Genomic DNA, 19072 nt, shown 5'->3' on the forward strand with positions numbered 1-19072 from the left:
AAAGTAGACTTGTTTTGTTTTTTTTCCATAGTCTTCAAACCCTCTGTCTTGATGGCAACTTTCTGACTACTTTACCTGAAGAATTGGGAAATCTACAACAGCTTTCCTCCTTGGGAATTTCCTTCAACAACTTTAGTCAAATTCCTGAGGTTTATGAGAAACTTACTATGTTAGATAAAGTGGTTATGGCAGGAAATTGCCTGGAAGTCCTGAACTTAGGGGTGCTCAATAGGATGAGCCATATCAAGCATGTGGATTTAAGGTAAGGTTATTCTTTAGCATAACTTCCTTTAGATTGACTCTGGTGGACCATTATGTCTTCTCTTTATGAAGATTTGTTTAAAACATTAGAGTTTTTAAACTTTTGTTGTCATCGTTGTTTTGAGACAGGATCTCACTTGTCACCCAGGCTAGCATGCAGTGGCACGATCTCAGCCCACTGCAGGCTTGACCTCCCATTCTCAGGTGATTCTTCCACTTCAGCCCTCCAAGTAGCTGGGATTTCAGGTGCGCACCACCATGTCTGGCTAATTTTTTTCTATTTTCAGTAGATTTGAGGTTTCACCATGTTGTGCAGGCTAGTCTTGCACACCTGGACTCGAGCGGTCAGCCCACCTCAGCCTCCCAAAGTGCTGGGATTACAGGTGTGAGCCGCCATGCCTAGCTCTAACATTAGGTTTTTTGAACAATGTAGGAATATATATTTTCAAAGGTAGAGTAAGACTTTACTTACCATTCAGTAGCAGAGAGATTAAGGATCAGGTAGCTGTACCATATGATAGAGACTATCAAATTGCCTTTGACAAAGGTTGTTTTCACTTACCCTCCCAGTAATATGTATTTTTTATTTTTTAAATTTTTTTGTAGAGATTGGGTTTCGCTGTGTTGCCCAGGCTGGTCTTGAATTCCTGGGCTCAAGTAATCCTCCTGTCTTGGCCTTGTAAAGTGTTGGGGTTACAGGTGTGAGCCACTGTGCCTAACCCCTCTAACACTATGAGAATTCCCATTTTCTCATATATTTGTCAGTGCTGGATTTTAGCATTTCTTTTTCTTTATCATCAGTCTAGTAGGTTGAAAGAAGTATTTCATTATTTGTATCAACATTTATTTATTTAGCAGGGAGGTTAAACGTCTTTTTATATGTATATTAGTAGTTTAAAGTTCTCCATAAATGACCATTTTTCTGTTGAGTCTTGATATCCATTGGGTTTCTTCTTGATATCCATTGTATTACAATTAAGATGTTAAAGGTTTCATTACTAAGAACTTTTTTTTTTTAAAAAACTGTTTATTATAGAAAATGAGAGTTTTATTTTCTAGTCATAATCTTTTCCTAAAGGAAGCTGATAAAAAGACACCTGCTGGATGTTCTGTTATTTACAGTAAACCACCTTATAAAGACACTAAGAGAGAATTTTTTTTAAATACACCGGAGACTTAAGAGAGAGATTTATAGGAATTCAAGAAAATGAGAATGCACCTGTTTAAATTAAATCATGGACTTGTATGGAAAATAACCCAAAGGTCATTTTCTATAATTTGCCTTCGAACTATTCCATGTATATACAGATTATTTCCTTGTCTGTTAATTAATTTTATGTGAACCTTAACACTAGAGATAGAGCAGGCATAGCAACAGGAGGAAGTATGGTCCATCCTTATACTCTAGACATGGTACTGTTGTGACTGCTTTAGTACTCACTAACCAAAAAGGTTGTGTTCATCTTCCTTTTCTTTTGTGTTCCTTAGTGCCCATCTGACCTTATTAGGTATTTGGATATAAGTGTTTAACTGTTTGTCCATATGACCTCTTTTTTTCTTCTCTTTATTAATTTGTATATGTATTTGCCAGTCTGGATTGTTTAACCTGGCTGTACCTTGAATTGTTTATAAACTGTAGTTATTTACATAGTACCTTGCAAAATTAGGCAAGAAGTCAAGTTCTTAAATTGTTTAGGAAACAGAAGGGGGCCAGGCATAGTGGCTCACACCTGTAATCCCAGCACTTTGGGAGGCTGAGACGGGCAGATAGCCTGAGGTCGGGAGTTCAAGACCAGCCTGCCCAACATGGTGAAACCCCATCTCTACTAAAAATATAAAATATTAGCTGGACGTGGTGGGGTCGCCTGTAGTTCCAGCTACTCAGGAAGCTGAGGCAGGAGAATTACTTGAACCTGGGAGATGGAGGTTGCAGTGAGCCCAGATTGCACCACTGCACTCCAGCCTGGGTGACAAGAGTGAAACTCCGTCTCAAAAACAAAAGGAAACAGAGAAAGGGATAATACCTGTCCTTTTTTTTTTATTTTGGTAAGCACATTTAATAGACTCATATTTCTGATTATTTTCTTGTTTCTGCATGTTAAGGATGAACCATTTGAAAACCATGGTTGTTGAAAATCTGGAGGGAAATAAATACATCACTCACGTGGATCTGCGGGACAACCGACTGACTGACTTGGATCTTAGCTCCTTATGCAGCTTGGAACAGCTGCACTGTGAGCGGAACCAGCTGAGGGAGCTAACACTCAGCGGCTTCTCTCTTCGGACCCTCTATGCCAGTTCCAACAGTTAGTTCTCTGTCCAGCCTTTTGTTTTTTTCTCTTTCAGCTGTAGTCAGCACTTTCTAAGAACAGTGGTGTTCGTGGTGTTCCTCAGCCACTCTGCAGGATGGAGTTTGTGGCTCATTGAGGCAAAGCTTTATCTTTTCACTTTGCTGTCAATACTTAAGTGGTTGCAATATACATAAAAAGACATGGCAGGATACTCTGAGCTTTACTAATTCAGCATAGTAAGAGGCATTTCACAGAATAGTGGTGGGAAGGTGGGCAAGAATGTTCAAAACAGAACATCAATAATAGTTTAAAACAGGGGTTGGCAAACTATACCCCATCAGTGCATCTGGCCTACCCCCTCTTTTTGTATGGCCTATAAGAAATGGTTTTTACTCTTTTTTTTTTTTTTTGGTAGAGACAGGGTTTCTCCATGTTGATCATGCTGGTCTCAAACTCCTGACCTCAGGTGATCCACCTACCTTGGCCTCCCAAAGTGCTGGGATTGCAGGTGTGAGCCACCATGCCCGGCCGGTTTTTACATTTTTTAAATGGTTGGTTAAAAAAATGTCAAAAGGAGAATTTTGTGGCCGAGTATGGAGGCTCACACCTGTAATCCCAGCACTTTGGGAGGCTGAGGTGGGCAGATCACCTGAGCTCAGGAGTTTGAGATCAGCCTGGGCAACATGACGAAACATCATCTCTACAAAAAATACAAAAATTAGCCGAGCATGGTGGCGTGCTTACTGTCCCAGCTACTTGGGAGGCTGAGATGGGAGATTACTTGAGCCTGGAAGGCAGAGGTTACACTGAGCTGAGATTTTGCCATTGCACTCCATCCTGGGTGAGACCTCATCTGAGTGAGACCCCATCTCAAAAGAAAGAAGAAGAATTTTGTGACATGTGAAAATTACTATGAATTTCAAGCTTCTGTATTTCTAAATGAAGTTTTATTGGAATGCAGCCATAGTGGTTTGTTTGCATATTATTTATACATTCTTGTGCTACAGCGGCAGAATCAAATAGTAGTTAGACTGTCTTATGGTCTGCAAATTCTCGAATGTTTACTGTTTAGCCTGTTACAAAAAGAGTTTGCCAATTTGTGGTTTGAAAGCTTGTGTAGAATAAGGAGCCTCTGATTTCAATACGATTTGCCCTAAGAATATTTTTCAATGAAAAGGTCCTCCTATTTGTTGAGGCCATTCATTTTATGGAAAGTTCTTCTTTACCGTAGAAAATATAATTACTTTTGATATATGTTTACGGAAGGAAAGGGAAATATGTTAAATTTTACTGTCAGAAAAATGCAAATTTAAATAACATTTTATACTTACCAAATTTAAAAAAAGATAATGCTAAGTGTTTCTGGAGGTGAAGAGAAGCATCTTCCTGAGCTCTCACACACTGCCAGTGAGAGTTGACTGGTAAAACCAACCCAGAAAGCAGTGTGACAGTGTTAGAAAAGCCAAGACACACACACCATGTTCTAGAAGTTCCCTGCTTGAGATATATCGAAGAGACACATGTGTACAAGGAGATGTATACCAGATTGTTTATCACTTTTTGTGAACACAAAAAAGTAGGATTTTTCTTGTTTTTTTTTTTTTTTTTTGAGATGGAGTGTAGTTTTGTTGCCCAGGCTGGAGTGCAGATGTCAGATCTCAGCTCACTGCAGTCTCTGCTGCTTAGGTTCAAGTGATTCTCTTGTCTTAGCTCCTGAGTAGCTTGGATTACAGGAGTGTGCCACCATGCCCAGCGAATTTTTGTGTTTTTAGTAGTGACAGGGTTTCACCATATTGGCCAGGCTGTTCTCAATCTCCTAACTGCGTACCTGAGCCTCCCGAAGTGTTGGGATTACAGGCTTGAGCCATTGCACCTGGCCTAAAAGTAGGATTATTAATAGGAAAATGGGTAAATCCGTAATTATATATTTATGCAATAGAATATTGCACAGCAATGGAAATGAATTTAGTAAAACTTTGTATGGTTAATATGGATAAATTGCAAACATTTTTTGAGCAAGGAAAAGTACATAATTAAATGTCAATTGTGATAGTTATATCAAAATTTAAAACACTCACAGAAATATTATTTTCTTAGCTATAAGTATGCCATAACAGTATGAAAGAATACATGAGAGTGATGAAAACCACATTCAGGATAATGTTTACCCCTTGGTATGTGTGGTATTTTAATTCTTAAAAAAATAGTCTGGGCTGGGCGCTGTGGCTCATGCCTGTAATCCCAGCACTATGGGGGGCCAAGGCAGGCAGATCACCTGAGGTCAGGAGTTCGAGACCAGCCTGGCTAACATGGTGAAACCCCATTTCTACTAAAAATACAAAAGATTAGCCGGGCGTGGTGGTGCACACCTGTAATCCCAGCTACTCAGGAGGCTGAGGCAGGAGAATCGCTTGAAACTGGGAGGCAGAGGTACAGTGAGCCGAGATTGCGCCATTGCACTCCAGCTTGGGCAACAAGAGCGAAACTCTTCAAAAAACAAAAAGTCTAGAGCATATAAAGCAGAAAGTAGATTTGTTAAAAGCTCTGTGGTAGGTGAAAGAGGGTTTATTATTTTATTCTCTTTATTTTTCTGCATCTGTAAACTAGATTATACAGATAAATGAAATTTGAGGACTTCTGTTTGCCTTGCCTTTTATTATGTTAACTTACAGAAGCTTCAAATTGTAGCTTAGATTAATTACTTGGTCAGAAGAGGGTTAAAACTGATGCTGTTTATAGATGCCTGACATGGTAGTAAGTCCTAGCCATGGAGATTTTTGTTATCAGGCTCATCCCTATCCTTAATGTGTCTAAAGATTCTGAATTCCTGGCCCTACCGGAAAAGACTTCAACAGCCACGCAGTCATAAATATTTACTCTTTGTAAATATTTAAGTGTTTACAAATAAATTAAATATTTTAATAGTATGTAAATGCTTAAATACTATTAGTCATCAGGATTCCATCACAGGATTCCAGTGGTTAACTGAACAGGGCTTGTTTGAGGTCTGCTGTTCTGTTTACAAAGTCCTTAAATTCTACAACCTGGAAGAATTCACATAAACACTTGCAGTTTTGATGCTTCAAAGTCAAGAACTCCATTTTACGAAAATGTTATCTAAATGTGATCAGTTAAGATAGAGAAAGCACTGAACTTGACTACTCATCAGGGATATGCATATTGAAACCCATGTGTGGCACCACTACACACCTACTAGAATGACTAAAATGGAAAGGCCTAAAAATCTCAGGGCAGCTGTTGGGAGTATAAATTGGTATAGTCACTTTGGAAAACTGTTCAGTAGTGTCTACTATGGTGAACCTGAACATAACCCTGTACCCAGCAGTGCCTCTCCTAGGCTTATGCTCTATATAAGGGCTTGTATTAGTCCACAAAAACCATGGACAAATATGTTCATAGAAGTACTATTCATAGTAACCGCAAACTGGAAAACTTACATGTCCATCAACTCTAAAATAGGCAAATAAATTGTGATGCATTCACATAAGTAATTTTATACAGGCATCGGAATGAACGAACTATAACCATATGCAACTATATAAACAAATCCTGTAAACATACTGTAGAGTGAATGACGCCAGACAAATAAAATTATACATACTGTGTGTATGTATGTATGTAGATAGGCAAAAGTAATTATATATACTGCATGCATATGTTTATATAGATAGGCAGAAGTATACATACTGCATGCATATATTTATATAAATAGGCAAAAGTAATTGTACACATGCATTTATTTATGTAGACTAGCAAAAGTAATTTGGTACTTGGAGTCAGGATAATGTTACCCTGAAGTACGGGTAGTGACTGGAACAGGAGACACGAGGCAGCTCCCAGGGAGCTGGTAATATTCTGTTTCTTCATCCGGGTGTTGCTAGTGTGTTCAGTTTGTGAAAATTTACTGATTTTTGCACTTTTCTGTATTTATGTTATACTTTATTTAAAAGTTAAAATATTGCCAGTAAAAGTCTAATTATTAATTTTTATCAAGTTAAAAGGCTAAGTAGTTACTGTTAACATTTAACAACTGTTTAACCTTGTATAAAGGTAGTGTAGTACACAGGATCCTTCAATTAGTTGTTAAATTTGTTTTTCAAGATACATTGGGATCAAGCAGTTAGTCAAAATGAGTTATTCGGTAGTTTCTGTCTAGTTCATCTTAGTAGAGGACATCAGTTTTCTCTCTTGTGATTTCACTAAGCTACTGTTCCCTTGTCAGCTCTCAGTTACTTTCTTTTTTAGAGGATGTCACTAACACCTGTTTGTTCTTGGATTAGGGCTGACAGCGGTGAACATATATCCAGTACCTAGCCTACTCACTTCCTTGGACCTTTCCCGGTGAGTATCTCTCATAAGGTTGATGCTTGTTTCTTTCTATTTAAGAGATACATGTGGATTCTTGGCAGTTTTGATGCACAAGAAATCTAAATATTTTGAAATATTTGGATAACCTGGAAAAAAGAGAAAGGATGAGTGGACAAATAAGTTTAATAGCCTTACTGTATAAAGGAAGGATTCTGTTGAAATAGTAAGGTACCTATGAATTATTCCTTCTTAAAGGATGAAGTACAAACAAAGACCTGTTATCTTCATGGCACTGATTCCCATTTTGTTGGTTGGAATCAGATAATTACTAATTTTTAGATGGTGAGTTGTTAAAAATTTTAATTTTTTTGTACTCCCATATCTCATGTTGGTCTTATTTTTGAAGGGACATTAATTATATTCAGGATTTTATTACTTCTTTCGGTGGCCAGAAACAAACATAAATGAAATTTGTTTTTCTTTTATTCATTCCTTTTTAACCACTGTTGGGCATTCTGGGTTCACTGGTTGAATTTTGCAATCAAGTGGCGAGATGAACAATCAAACAAGTAATGACAGGGCAGCATCCTAAGTGCTGCAAGTATAGGGTGCCCAAAGCAGATCAAAGGGGCAGTGGGCATGGTCCTATATGGTCAGGGTTGTAAAGACTGAGTGAGATGATAAATGCAAAATATATAGGAGAGTACCTGACATGCAGTTGTCTCAAGATACACTAGCTATTGTAGCCAAGTTTCTCTTTGTTGATTTTGTTACTTTATCATAATTTTAAAAGCTAATCTTTTAGATTCCCTTCCATTTCTTTCTGCTTGTCTTCCCAGCAAAACCCCAACATGGATCAGTACTAAAATTTTACCTTTTCCATTGAACTTGGTCACTGCCGAAGAAAATCACATCCAAGTGGACACTACAACAAACTCACAATTTCCAACCTTATCTGGAGCTTATTGGTTCTTCCTCTTGCCAGCTCCTTCCAGTGTCCTCAGCATCTGTTCAGGATTGCTCTACCTTCCTCAGTGTCCCCCTTCTCAGTCTCTTCCATGCTGGAACTTAGCTTCCTACTTGATTGGGAAAACAGAGACCATTGTGGGCAATTGCCCTCAGCTTCCTAACACCCACCTTGCTTGAATTTATATAGGTGCATATTCATTCTCAGCTTATCTCCTCTGTTACAGCCAGTCCAGCTGTTTGTGCCTGTGACCCCTGCCTTCCCACTGCTCTGGACCTTGCTCTGTTCATCGTTATTATTGTTCTTCTCCCTCCCCTCTCCTTTTTTTTCTCCCTCCTGCTCTTGTGTGTGTGTGTGTGTGTGTGTGTTCATTCAGCCTCTTTTTTTCTTAGTCTGTACACACACTTAAATCTCTTCTGTCGTAACAGAGAAAGTTCCCTTTACCTTACAACCCTGCTGGCTTTTGTCTTGGCTATTGTCTTAATTACTCTCTTCCCCCTTTTGTCCAAATTTCTCAAGAATTATGTGCATTTTTTGGCTTAGTGTCTTCAGTCCCCATCTGCTTATCCCTCTAACAGATCAGTTTAGTGCTTCTCTTAGTGGAAGTTTTCTGTGTTGACACAGTTAATCTTGCTCTCTTGTCTCTAAGCATGCTTTTTCCTTGGCTAGTTAATGCAGTCTGATTTTTGTCATGCCACTTTGGCCATTTCTCTTTTGCATACTCCTCTTCCTCAGCTAGCCCTTTAAAGGTCGATTATCCCCAGGGTTCTGTCCTTGGTCTGCTATAATTTATTGGACGTGACTTTATTATACTTTATTATCTCCAGCCCACGCCCTCTCCTCCCAGGTGCTCTAGCATCACCAAACTGCTTGTTATTCCACCGCACACACCATGTGTTTCTTTTCTTGCCTCTGTGCTCTAGCTCGTGTTGCCGCTGTGTGCTTGGAATGTGCTCCTCACCTCAGGTCACTGTACAACACCTTCACATTCTAACCCACAGGTCATATTTTTTAGAGAGCTTGTTTTGATCCATTTTAGGTAAAGGGTTTCCTTCACTAAGGTATAGCGATATGTGTGTTTCTCTTACATAGCGCTACTTCATTCTGCCTCATTATATCACTCAGTAAATCCGTAGATACCTTGATGCCTAGAGAGGCTGTCACATCTGAAAAAAAAAATCTCTTTACTAAATATCTGCCTAGTGCTTTACAAGTTATTTGAGCTCACATTGTAAATGGTTTGAAACTTTTTCCCCACTAGTTATCTTTTGCCTCTACTGTCTCAGTTTTATTCATTCTGTTCATTTTTCCTGGAATTGGCTTCTCTTCTGACCCAGTCAGTACCTGTGGAAGTCTTAACTCATCTTTGAAGGTTTGTTATTATAATTCCTTATCTTTCCCTCATCCCGTCCCACCATAAGTGTTCTTTTCTAATGCAGAAAACCTTTTTTACCTTCTTCAAACATGTAGCATAATTGATCCAATATTACATATTTTCAAGTACTTGTCTGTCCTCTCCCTTCTAATTCAACAGCATTCACTGAGCACCTGCTATATTCCAGGTAATGTACCAAGGGATGCCTTGGAGATAGTGTCCCTGTCCTCAAGGGCTCAGAGGCTGCTTAACAGATACATTACAGTCTAGTGAAGTGAGTTAATTTGTCATTTTAAATGGTGCCATGTAATTATTTGTTTTCTGCAGAAACCTGCTAGAGTGTGTCCCTGACTGGGCATGTGAAGCAAAGAAGATAGAAGTATTAGATGTGAGCTATAATCTTATCACAGAGGTTCCCATGAGGTATGTGTGCATGGATGCATATATTATGTATGTATGTACTAACATTTACGTGTGTGTGTATTTAATTTTTTTTTCTAGATTTGGGTTGCCTTTTATTTGTTCAGTGAGTATTGAGTACCTGCTGAGCATGAGACACTGTGATGTGCTGTAAGGAGCATAGTAAATGCTAAAGCATGGTCTTAGCTTGCAAGGAACTTAAGGAGAGATAGTGTATATGTGGATAACTGTGATGAAAGAAATATACCAAGGGTTGCTTCGGTAGGTTGGTGTATGATAGTAATAATAGTTAATTTTTATAGTATGAGCTATTATGAGCTGAGCAATATTCTAAGAACTTCACTTTTACGATCTTACCTAATCCTTTAAAAAGCTTGTTATATATTTAATAGGTGCTGTTATCTTTATCTTAAAAATGAGGAAAGTAAGGCTTACCTAAGAGCAGTTAGGTAACTTGATGAAGGTTGCATTTAACTCAGAAGTGATGGGAGCTGATTTGAATGTAGTGGGGTTTTTTTTTGGAGACAGGGTCTCATTCTGTCACCAAGGCTAGAGTGCAGTGGCACAATCACTGCTCACTGCAGCATCAACCTGCTGGCCTTAGCTCCCTCAGTAGCTGGGACCAGGAGCACACACTGCCACGCCCAGCTAATTTTTGTATTTTTAGTAGAGACAGGGCTTTGCCATTTTGGCCATGCTGGTCTCAAACTCCTGGGCTCAAGTGATGAGCCCATCTCAGTCTCCCAAAGTGCTGGGATTATAGGCATGAGCCACCACACCTCGCCTTGGATGTAGTCATTTTTACTCCAGAGCCTTCACTCTTAATCACTATACTGTGTAAATTGAATGGAGAAAATCAGAAGAAATTTGAATAATTAGGGAATGTTTCATGGAGAAGATGGCATTTGAATTAACCTTTAACAGATGATGAAAGTTTTCTAAGTAGAGGGAGAAAGAAAGTGGGGCTTGGTGAAGGGGGCAGAGAATGATATATTCGAAAGCACTGAGGTGTAGAATGTATGGTTATTACCTAACAGAGTCTTTAAAATTAAACTAGAGGCATTTAACATAGTAAATATGAACACAGTCTTTGGAGTCAAACCTTATTTCAAGTCTAGACTTTACTGTTTACTATTCAGTGTGAAATCTTAGGCAAATCAAAGTTATCAAACCTTTCTGAACTTCATTGTTAAGTGGCTTAGCACATTTTGAGCACTAAAATAAATAGTTTTTATTGTAATGAAATGTTGTGAATTTATTTACAAGATGTGTTAATATACTGAATTTTTGGTGCTGTTTTTAGACTTAAAATCTAAACTGATTTATTCTAGAAATTGCCTTTTTAGTTTAGATCTACTCTGTGCTGTTTACCTTCATTAATTCACCTTTTCTCAGACTGACCTTAATGACTTCCTTGTGGGTGGTAGGTAAACATACAGTCATAGCTGCTTTCTTGGCTGAGGCACTTGTCAGTGAGTATACAATCTAGAAGAATATATTTCTATAACTTAGTTAAATAGACTAGGATAGCCTCAGAAAGAATGATTTCACTAAATTTTTAATTTTTTTGTTCTTATGTTTTCCCCTTAGAATTCTGAGTTGCTTGAGTCTTAGAAAACTGATGGTGGGACACAATCACTTAGAAAACCTCCCAACACTGGTGGAGCATACCCCCCTTGAGGTGTTGGATCTTCAGCATAATGCACTCAGCAGGCTGCCAGACACTCTCTTCTCCAAGGCCTTAAAGTGAGTACCATAGGATATTTTTCAGAAGAGCAGAATCATTGGCTGAACAGACTGCAGTGCCTTATCATTGGAGTGACCTTTGGAACTATATTTTTAGAGAGCTTACCTGATAGTCCAACTATGGGTGGAGACTTATTTGCAATTTTTATGAAGGAATATATGACACTGTTTTATGAAGCGGTACGTCAAAGTTGAAATAACTGTCAAATACTTAAAGAGGTTTCAATTTCAGACAGGTCGAGAAGATTCAGGCTTTCATCTCTGAAAATGAATACAGCTGTGACATTTAAAGAGAAATCACATTCCGCTGTAGCTTCTTTGCGCAATTTTGAGCTTTTGCATTGGAGACAAAAGGACATACCACTAAAGTTAATTTGGTTTTTGCTCCTAGCTTTACCAAACTGCTTCTGAATTACAGTCTTTATGTACAAAGCATTTTGGGTACTTTGAAAACTGTATTTACAGGTAATATCCTTCCAAAAGGTGTCATTTGCCTTCTAACTATAAATTAACAAATAGATGACATGGCCTTCCTATTTTAGGCGTGTAATCAGGTTTACCTAATGTGTTTTTCACCTTTAAATGAAAACTAGTTTGTGGTTGTATAGATTTTTTTTTTTTTTTTTTTTTTAGAGACATGGTTTCACTCTGTCATGCAGGCAGAAATGCAGTGGTGCAATCATAGCTCACTGCAGCCTTGACCTCCTGGGTCCAAGTGATCCTTCCTCCCCAGCCTCCTAAGTAGTTGTGACCATAGGTTTGCACCACCATGCCTGGCTAATTTTATTTTTTTGTGGAGACAGGGTTTCACCATTTTGCCTAGGCTGGTCTCAAAGTCCTGGACTCAAATGATCTACCTGCCTTGGCCTCTCAAAGTGTTGGGATTAACAGGCATGAGCCACTGCACCCAGCCTGAAAACTAGTATTGTTGTTTTTTTTTTTTTAATATGGAATGCTTCACACATTTGCCTGTCATCGTTGCTCAGTGTCCATTCTAATTTTCTCTGTATCATTCCAATTTTAGTATATGTGCTGCCAAAGCGAGCATTGAAAACTAGTTTTTAATTATATTTTTCTACAACATGGAGAAGGCAATATTGTCTTCACTTTAGAAATGGACAAAACAGAGATGGGTAGTAGTATGAGCAGTAGTAAATTAAGAGGAGACATAAAAAACCACTTAGCCCACAGTTGTCTGGCTTGTTCTTTCTTTAGCAGCTTATACATTTCTTAACGTATAATACACTTGGTTGGATATTCCTCAAAATAAAGTCTTTGGAAATTCTAAAAAGCATTTAAAGGAAATTTTCTTTATGTAATGTTTATATGGAGCCTTGATGCAGTTGTTAGTTTACAAGTATTTGTTAGCAATGCATAGCACTGCATTTGGTCCTCACGATAGTCTGAATAAAATTAGTTTACAACCTTAAAATCTGTAGTGAGTAACTTAACTGTAGTGAACTGTCAGTGGTATTTATTTAATATTAACTTTGGACAGAGCTTTGTTGAGACAATAGCACAAGCAGACACACAGTACCCACCATTAGCTTAAAAGCTAGTTATGTAAAACTTACATATCAATTTAAAAATGAATTAGGGATTATGGATCATACAACATGAAGAAGACCTGAGAACACACAAGTTTAATAATAATAGTTGCCTTTTATTGAGCATGTTCTGTATATACCAAACACTGTGTTTGGCAAAATTTTACATTATACCATGTTTTATCTGTTAGCTTGGCAAAGATTAGAATGGATTTGTAATACTCAGTGTTGACAAAGGTGTGACGAACTGGCATTCTTAGCCTTCTTGTATAATTTCTGTTTTTTTTTTTTTTTGAGATGGAGTCTAGCTCTGTCGCCAAGCTATAGTGCAGTGGCATGATCTCAGCTCACTGCAACCTCTGCCTCCCAGGTTCAAGTGATTCTCCTGCCTCAGTCTCCCAAGTAGCTGGGATTACAGGCACATGCTGCACACCCAACTAATTTTTGTAGTTTTAGTAGAGACAGGATTTCACTGTGTTAGCCAGGATAGCCTCCATCTCCTGACCTCATGGTGTACCCACCTAGGCCTCCCAAAGTGCTGAGATTACAGGTGTGAGCTACTACCCCTGGCTGGAAGTATAATTTCATATAGTCTTTCAGGAGGTCAGTTTGGCAATATATTAAGTCTCTAAAAAATATATAATCCTTTGATCACACAGAATCTGTTTTTAGGATCATACGCTAAGGAAATAATTGGTTAAGGATACAAAGGTGCTCATTACAGTGTCTATAATAGCATTTGTATAGAAATGGAAACAGCCTATGTGTTTTTTATTAGGGGATTGTGGAATTGGCTAAATACATAATGATGCTGTTGAAACCAGACAAAAGTTTTTCTAAATGTTGTCTTCATAGTTCAGATATGTTTGAACATGATATTCAGCAATATCTTTTCAGTAGGCAGTTTGATAGTAAAAGATGAAGTTAGGTTAGAATCAGGCACTCCAGAAGCCTGGGAAAACAATCAGGCTTGTACTTTTTCCTCTCTGTTTGGTTTCCATGAGTTGAGTAAAAGGAACTTTGGGTTGGTTGGATAGGATCAATTATGGAAAAACTTCCTGGAGAATTTTTTTGTTATTTTCATTTGGGAGCTTGGAATGGCAGCATTCCATACTGAGGTCACATGATGGTTTCTATACAGAAAGGCAACAAATAAAGGAAGTGATGATCTGTGTGTGTTCTGTCAGTCTCAGATACTTGAATGCATCTGCAAATAGTCTGGAGTCTTTACCGTCCGCCTGCACTGGGGAGAAAAGTTTGAGTATGCTGCAGCTGCTTTATCTGACCAACAATCTCCTGACAGATCAGTGCATACCTGTCCTGGTGGGGCACCCGCACCTGCGAATCTTGCACCTTGCAAACAATCAGCTACAGAGCTTTCCTGCAAGGTAAAATGAATGCAAACTTTGATCATTTCAAATATACAATGTCAATTCTACATTTGTCAAAAAAATACAGCCATCTGACTGTGACTCTTTGTTTATGTTGACTGACTTACAGATGCTATGGTTTCACTAGTTGAGTGGCAAAATCTCATCTTAATAGTTAGTACCCTGTTAAGTATCAGTAACCAGGAAAATTGGTTAAAATATGTTTAATTTTTAGTTGTGACTCCTTAATAATGGTCTAATACTCAACCTAGGAAAGTACAGGCTTATGAAACAAATTCTGAAGATAATTTTTTCTTTTGTCGCAGTGTTTTATAAAATACTGTTATCTATTAATTTATTCATAATACAAAAATGGAAAGTCTACTGTATGTCAAGTATTGTGTAACAGTTTCAGTCTCTGTCCTCTAGAAATTTACAGTCAAATTGGGGAAACAGACAAGTGGATAGGCAGTTGCAGTGCAGTCTAAGAAAGGCAGGGTGTACACGCACGTGTTGCCAGTCACACTGCACAGAGCCTGGGGTTGGGGTTAGGCTCCCCGGAGGAAGAGATGAACAGTTATTTAGCCAGGCTACCCCTATAAGAACACATAAGAAAGATGTTTAATGCTGTCAAAGTTGTGGACAGTGTCAATGGATAAGTAAATCCTTCAAAATACATTTGATTTTTAAAAACTTTAGATTTTTTTTTTTTTTTAAAGAGATCAGGTCTCATTACCTTGTCCAGGCTGATCTCGAACTCTTGTCTGAAGTGATTCTCCCACTTGAGCCTCTAAAGTAGCTGGGACTGCAGACGCATGCGACCATGACCAGCTAAAATTTGGGAAATTTAACACCAGAAAAATCTATGCCATGAAAGTACTCATTAAAAATAATATTTTCAAAAATTAAGAACATGGGGCAATGGCATTTGATATAAATAATTTTGGATGAAATTATATATCTGTAGATTATAAAATTATAATTTTTATGAACATTTACAAAATGAGGTAGAGCTTCAGAAGACATACAGGAGAAACTTGATTGCATTTTTTTTTTTTTTTTTTTTTTAAAAAAAAAACAAAACAAATAGGGTCTTGCTCTGTCATCCAGGCTAGAGTTCAGTGGGCAATCACAGCTCACTGCAGCCTCGAACTCCTGAGTTCAGGTAATTCTGCCTCAACCCCCAAGGAGTTGAGACTACAGGCATGCATCACCACACCTGACTGATTTTTAAAAAAAAATATTTGTGCCAGGTGAGGTGGCTTACACCTATAATCCCAGCACTTTGGGAGGCCGAGGTGGGTGGATTACCTGAAGTGAGGAGTTTAATACTAGACTGGGCAACATGGTGAAACCCCATCTTTACTAAAAATACAAAAATTAGCTGAGTGTGGTGGTAAATGTCTGTAATCTTAGCTACTCAGGAGGCCAAGGCATGAGAATCGCTTGAACTTGGGAGTAGAGATTACAGTGAGCTGAGATTGCGCCATTACACTTTAGCCTGGGCAACAGAGTGAGACTCCGTCTCAAAAAAAAAAAAAAAAAAGATGTAAGACTTAACAGATGACAAAGAATAATCTGGATATATATAATAAAACAATGAAATTTAGGAACAACATATTTTTATTATAAATACAGGTATCAAAACAATCCTGAACATATTTTTGATACTACTAGTAGTCAGCACCCACACCGCTTCAAAAATTAACACATTTGTGACAATATTCATTGTACCTGCTACGTCTTAAACAATTTCAACTGCAGCTCTTTCACTAAGCAGGACGGATAAAGCACGCCATTTCTGTTTTCTTTCTTGAGATTTTTACTTTTTAGAAACAGACATGCTTCCACTGCCATCTGACACTTCTCCACACCCTTTCATCTTGTAAACCTGAATTGTATTTCGAGTACTCCAGGTTTATGTTTAAATGACAGTGTCTTAACAAGAGAAAAAAAATTGTGCTGCATTTTTCTTCCTGTTACCTGAAAACATAATGGGTGTACATATATTAAATATATTCTTACAATGTCCAGGTCATGTTTACCAGCTGGAATTCTTTTACTTAATGTGTGGATATTTCGCATTGTGATATTTAATCAAGACATTAACGTGAGTAGAAGGTTGTTGATTTAAGACAAATTCGAGATCCACTAAAATTAATTGTTGTATGTTTGTCCTGGTGGCTGTGGAAGCTTCATATTTTCTTTGGACATTATTAGACGTCTTAGCTCTTGAAGTGCAACTTTAATGCTATATGAATTTTGCCATTTTGCTAACACTGCTATGCTCCCGGCATCCACCATCCCACTGGAAGTATTTACTCCATTCATATTAATTTTTGTTACAAATCTAACTGATGGAGGAGCTTCGGGGTATTAGGTCCACATTCTACTTTCAGGTTATATATTCTGTTTTCATAATTTGTCCTTGGTGGCTCAATAATCATGCCTGTCCACCTTGTAAGTGTCATATCTTCATCATCTTCAAGGCCCCAGGCTAACTGTACCATCGCCTACTCCTTTTTGTCCTTCAAGTTCTTCCAACAAGCAAAAATTACAAGGAACTTTAACTCCTGTGGAGACCGCCATCTTCTCCTGCAGCCTGACGCAGCCCACAACATATTTTTAAAAATGTGTGTTCTTAACTGAATAACCCACTATCAGGGGTCATTTCCTGAGCAGTGTTATAACTGTTTAGGCACAATACAGATCTTGTTTGTTTTGAACTATTTTCAGAATCTGGCACAGTTCTGGGTACTCAGTAAGAAACTGATTGAGGAGGCTGCATTTCTAGTTACAAGTCAGAAAAATCCAGGCAGGATAAGGGAAAAGCATGAGATTTGGACATGGGAACACTTTTAAAATATGTTGTTAAATAAAAGAAAGTCATAAATACAACGTATATAATATAGCACCTTTTTTTTTTTTTTTTTTTTTGACGCGGGGTCTTGTGTTGCCAAGGCTGGTGTGCAGTGGTGCAGTAAAACTCACTGCAGCCTCAAATTCCTGGGGTCAAGAGATTTACCTGCCCTAGCCTCTGAAAGTACTGGGATTACAGGTGTGAGCCATCATACCTACCTGGCCTGTAATACTAGTTTTTAATTTGAAAAGTACAGTTTCATGCCTTAAGAAAAACAAGAGTACTATTTACCAAAGTGTCATCAGAGATTATCTTTGGCAGTAGCATTAAAAGGTTTTTTAAATTTTTCGTGTTTGTCTCTATTTTTCAGTTTTTTTTCAGTGAGCATGTATTATTATCAGAAAAAAATTGTTATTTATTAAGCTTAGTTATTAAAAAGTATTTATAAAGTTTCTAGTAGAAATTATATGAAAAAGGCAAGATATAAAATTTATATAAAACAAATACATAAACTTGGTAGGAAATTCAGCAAAATGATAAAAGTAATTCAGATTGTTGGTATTGGTGATTTATTTTCTTTATTTTTCACGCTTTCTCTCCATGTTAACAGCAGTTGATTATTTTTATAATTTTTAAACCAATAAATCAAAATAAATTAGAACAATTTGTAATAACCTCCATAAAGGTGTTACTCTTCCTTGAGGTATTTTGCATATGGTGTAGAAAGCTTTGCTCAGTCATGGAACAGTGTGACTCGCTTGCCTCACAGCACAGAGCTGTGTGTATAATAAGAACCTGATAAATGTTTAGTGGAGATGAGTTAATGTCATGAATAGGTAACTGTAGAATTTTAAAATTGAAAAGAATCTTAGTGATGATGTAGTAAAACTTAATTTTTTACAGCTGAGGAGATTGAAGATGCTGACATTGATTTACCTAGTATTTCTCAGCTAGTTAGTGGTAAAGCAAGCATCAGGTCTAATCCCTCAACTTGAGGCCACTTCTTTTCTAGCCATTTTCTGTACATTAGGTAACAGGAAGATGTTCCTGCCCACAAGATCCAATGGCCCTTGAAACAAACCGAGGCAGATCAGGCTTAGTTATAGCAGGAGCTATAACTTGTTGAGCCGTTGCCTTTCCTGATGTCAGTTTCATTTCTCACCAGTCACCTGGCAGTAGACCATACTTGCCTTCTTCACTATGTGGCTGCTGTAGAATAGCACTTCCTTGGCAGCTGCTCAGTCTTGGTGCATTATAGTATTCTGGTGTTTCTTTTTCAGCAAACTAAATAAATTGGAGCAATTGGAGGAACTGAACCTAAGTGGCAACAAGCTTAAAACCATTCCCACAACCATAGCAAACTGCAAAAGGCTGCACACCCTTGTGGCACACTCCAATAATATCAGCATTTTCCCAGAAATACTGCAGTTGCCTCAGATCCAGGTACTACTGTGTGCTGGAATGATGTCCTTATTGGAGGAAATGGCAGGAGAGTGACTGAGATTATTCTCCTCTTATAAAGAAGAAAGGAGTGTAAATGAGATTATTCTCATAAGGAAAAATATTATTGTCTTCTTATGTACTCAATTTGGGACCAGAATGTATGTAATAGATTCCTGGGAAAAAGTTAAGTTTCTTTTTGGGGATATAGTAAGAGATTGGACACCTGGGAGTAAACAACTAAGTCTCTATGATGCGTTTTCTTTTGATTTCTCCATTTCTTCTTAGTTTGTAGACCTAAGTTGCAATGACTTGACAGAAATCCTGATTCCAGAGGCTTTGCCTGCTACATTACAAGACCTTGACCTGACTGGAAATACAAATCTGGTTCTGGAACACAAGACATTGGACATATTTAGGTAGGAAAAAATTCGAAATGGAATCTGCATGTGCTCTTAGGCCCACC

The 19072-nt window shown here is 37.9% G+C and overlaps 1 protein-coding gene, 1 non-coding gene and 1 pseudogene across 4 annotated transcripts in view; 1 reads left to right on the forward strand and 2 right to left on the reverse strand.

Annotated features, from left to right (window-relative positions):
- The window catches only part of PHLPP2 (PH domain and leucine rich repeat protein phosphatase 2), a 73379-nt gene that overhangs the window by 42140 nt on the left and 12167 nt on the right, over positions 1-19072 (forward strand). For all 3 annotated transcript variants that reach the window (XM_032284351.1, XM_032284353.1, XM_032284352.1), the window contains 8 exons: positions 32-262; positions 2365-2567; positions 6854-6914; positions 9551-9646; positions 11234-11389; positions 14124-14324; positions 18447-18609; positions 18895-19025. In XM_032284351.1, coding sequence (XP_032140242.1) covers positions 32-262; positions 2365-2567; positions 6854-6914; positions 9551-9646; positions 11234-11389; positions 14124-14324; positions 18447-18609; positions 18895-19025 — 1242 coding nt within the window. The remainder of the gene's footprint in view (positions 1-31; positions 263-2364; positions 2568-6853; positions 6915-9550; positions 9647-11233; positions 11390-14123; positions 14325-18446; positions 18610-18894; positions 19026-19072) is intronic.
- LOC116555890 lies at positions 12331-12437 on the reverse strand. Its single transcript, XR_004270732.1, has one exon. It is a non-coding gene; the product is annotated as a U6 spliceosomal RNA (small nuclear RNA).
- On the reverse strand, positions 16194-16960 carry LOC116555607 (annotated as a pseudogene).

The sequence above is a fragment of the Sapajus apella genome, unplaced genomic scaffold (assembly GCF_009761245.1).
Source record: "Sapajus apella isolate SASKATOON/1434 unplaced genomic scaffold, GSC_monkey_1.0 scaffold15, whole genome shotgun sequence".
Classification (NCBI taxonomy): domain Eukaryota; kingdom Metazoa; phylum Chordata; class Mammalia; order Primates; family Cebidae; genus Sapajus; species Sapajus apella.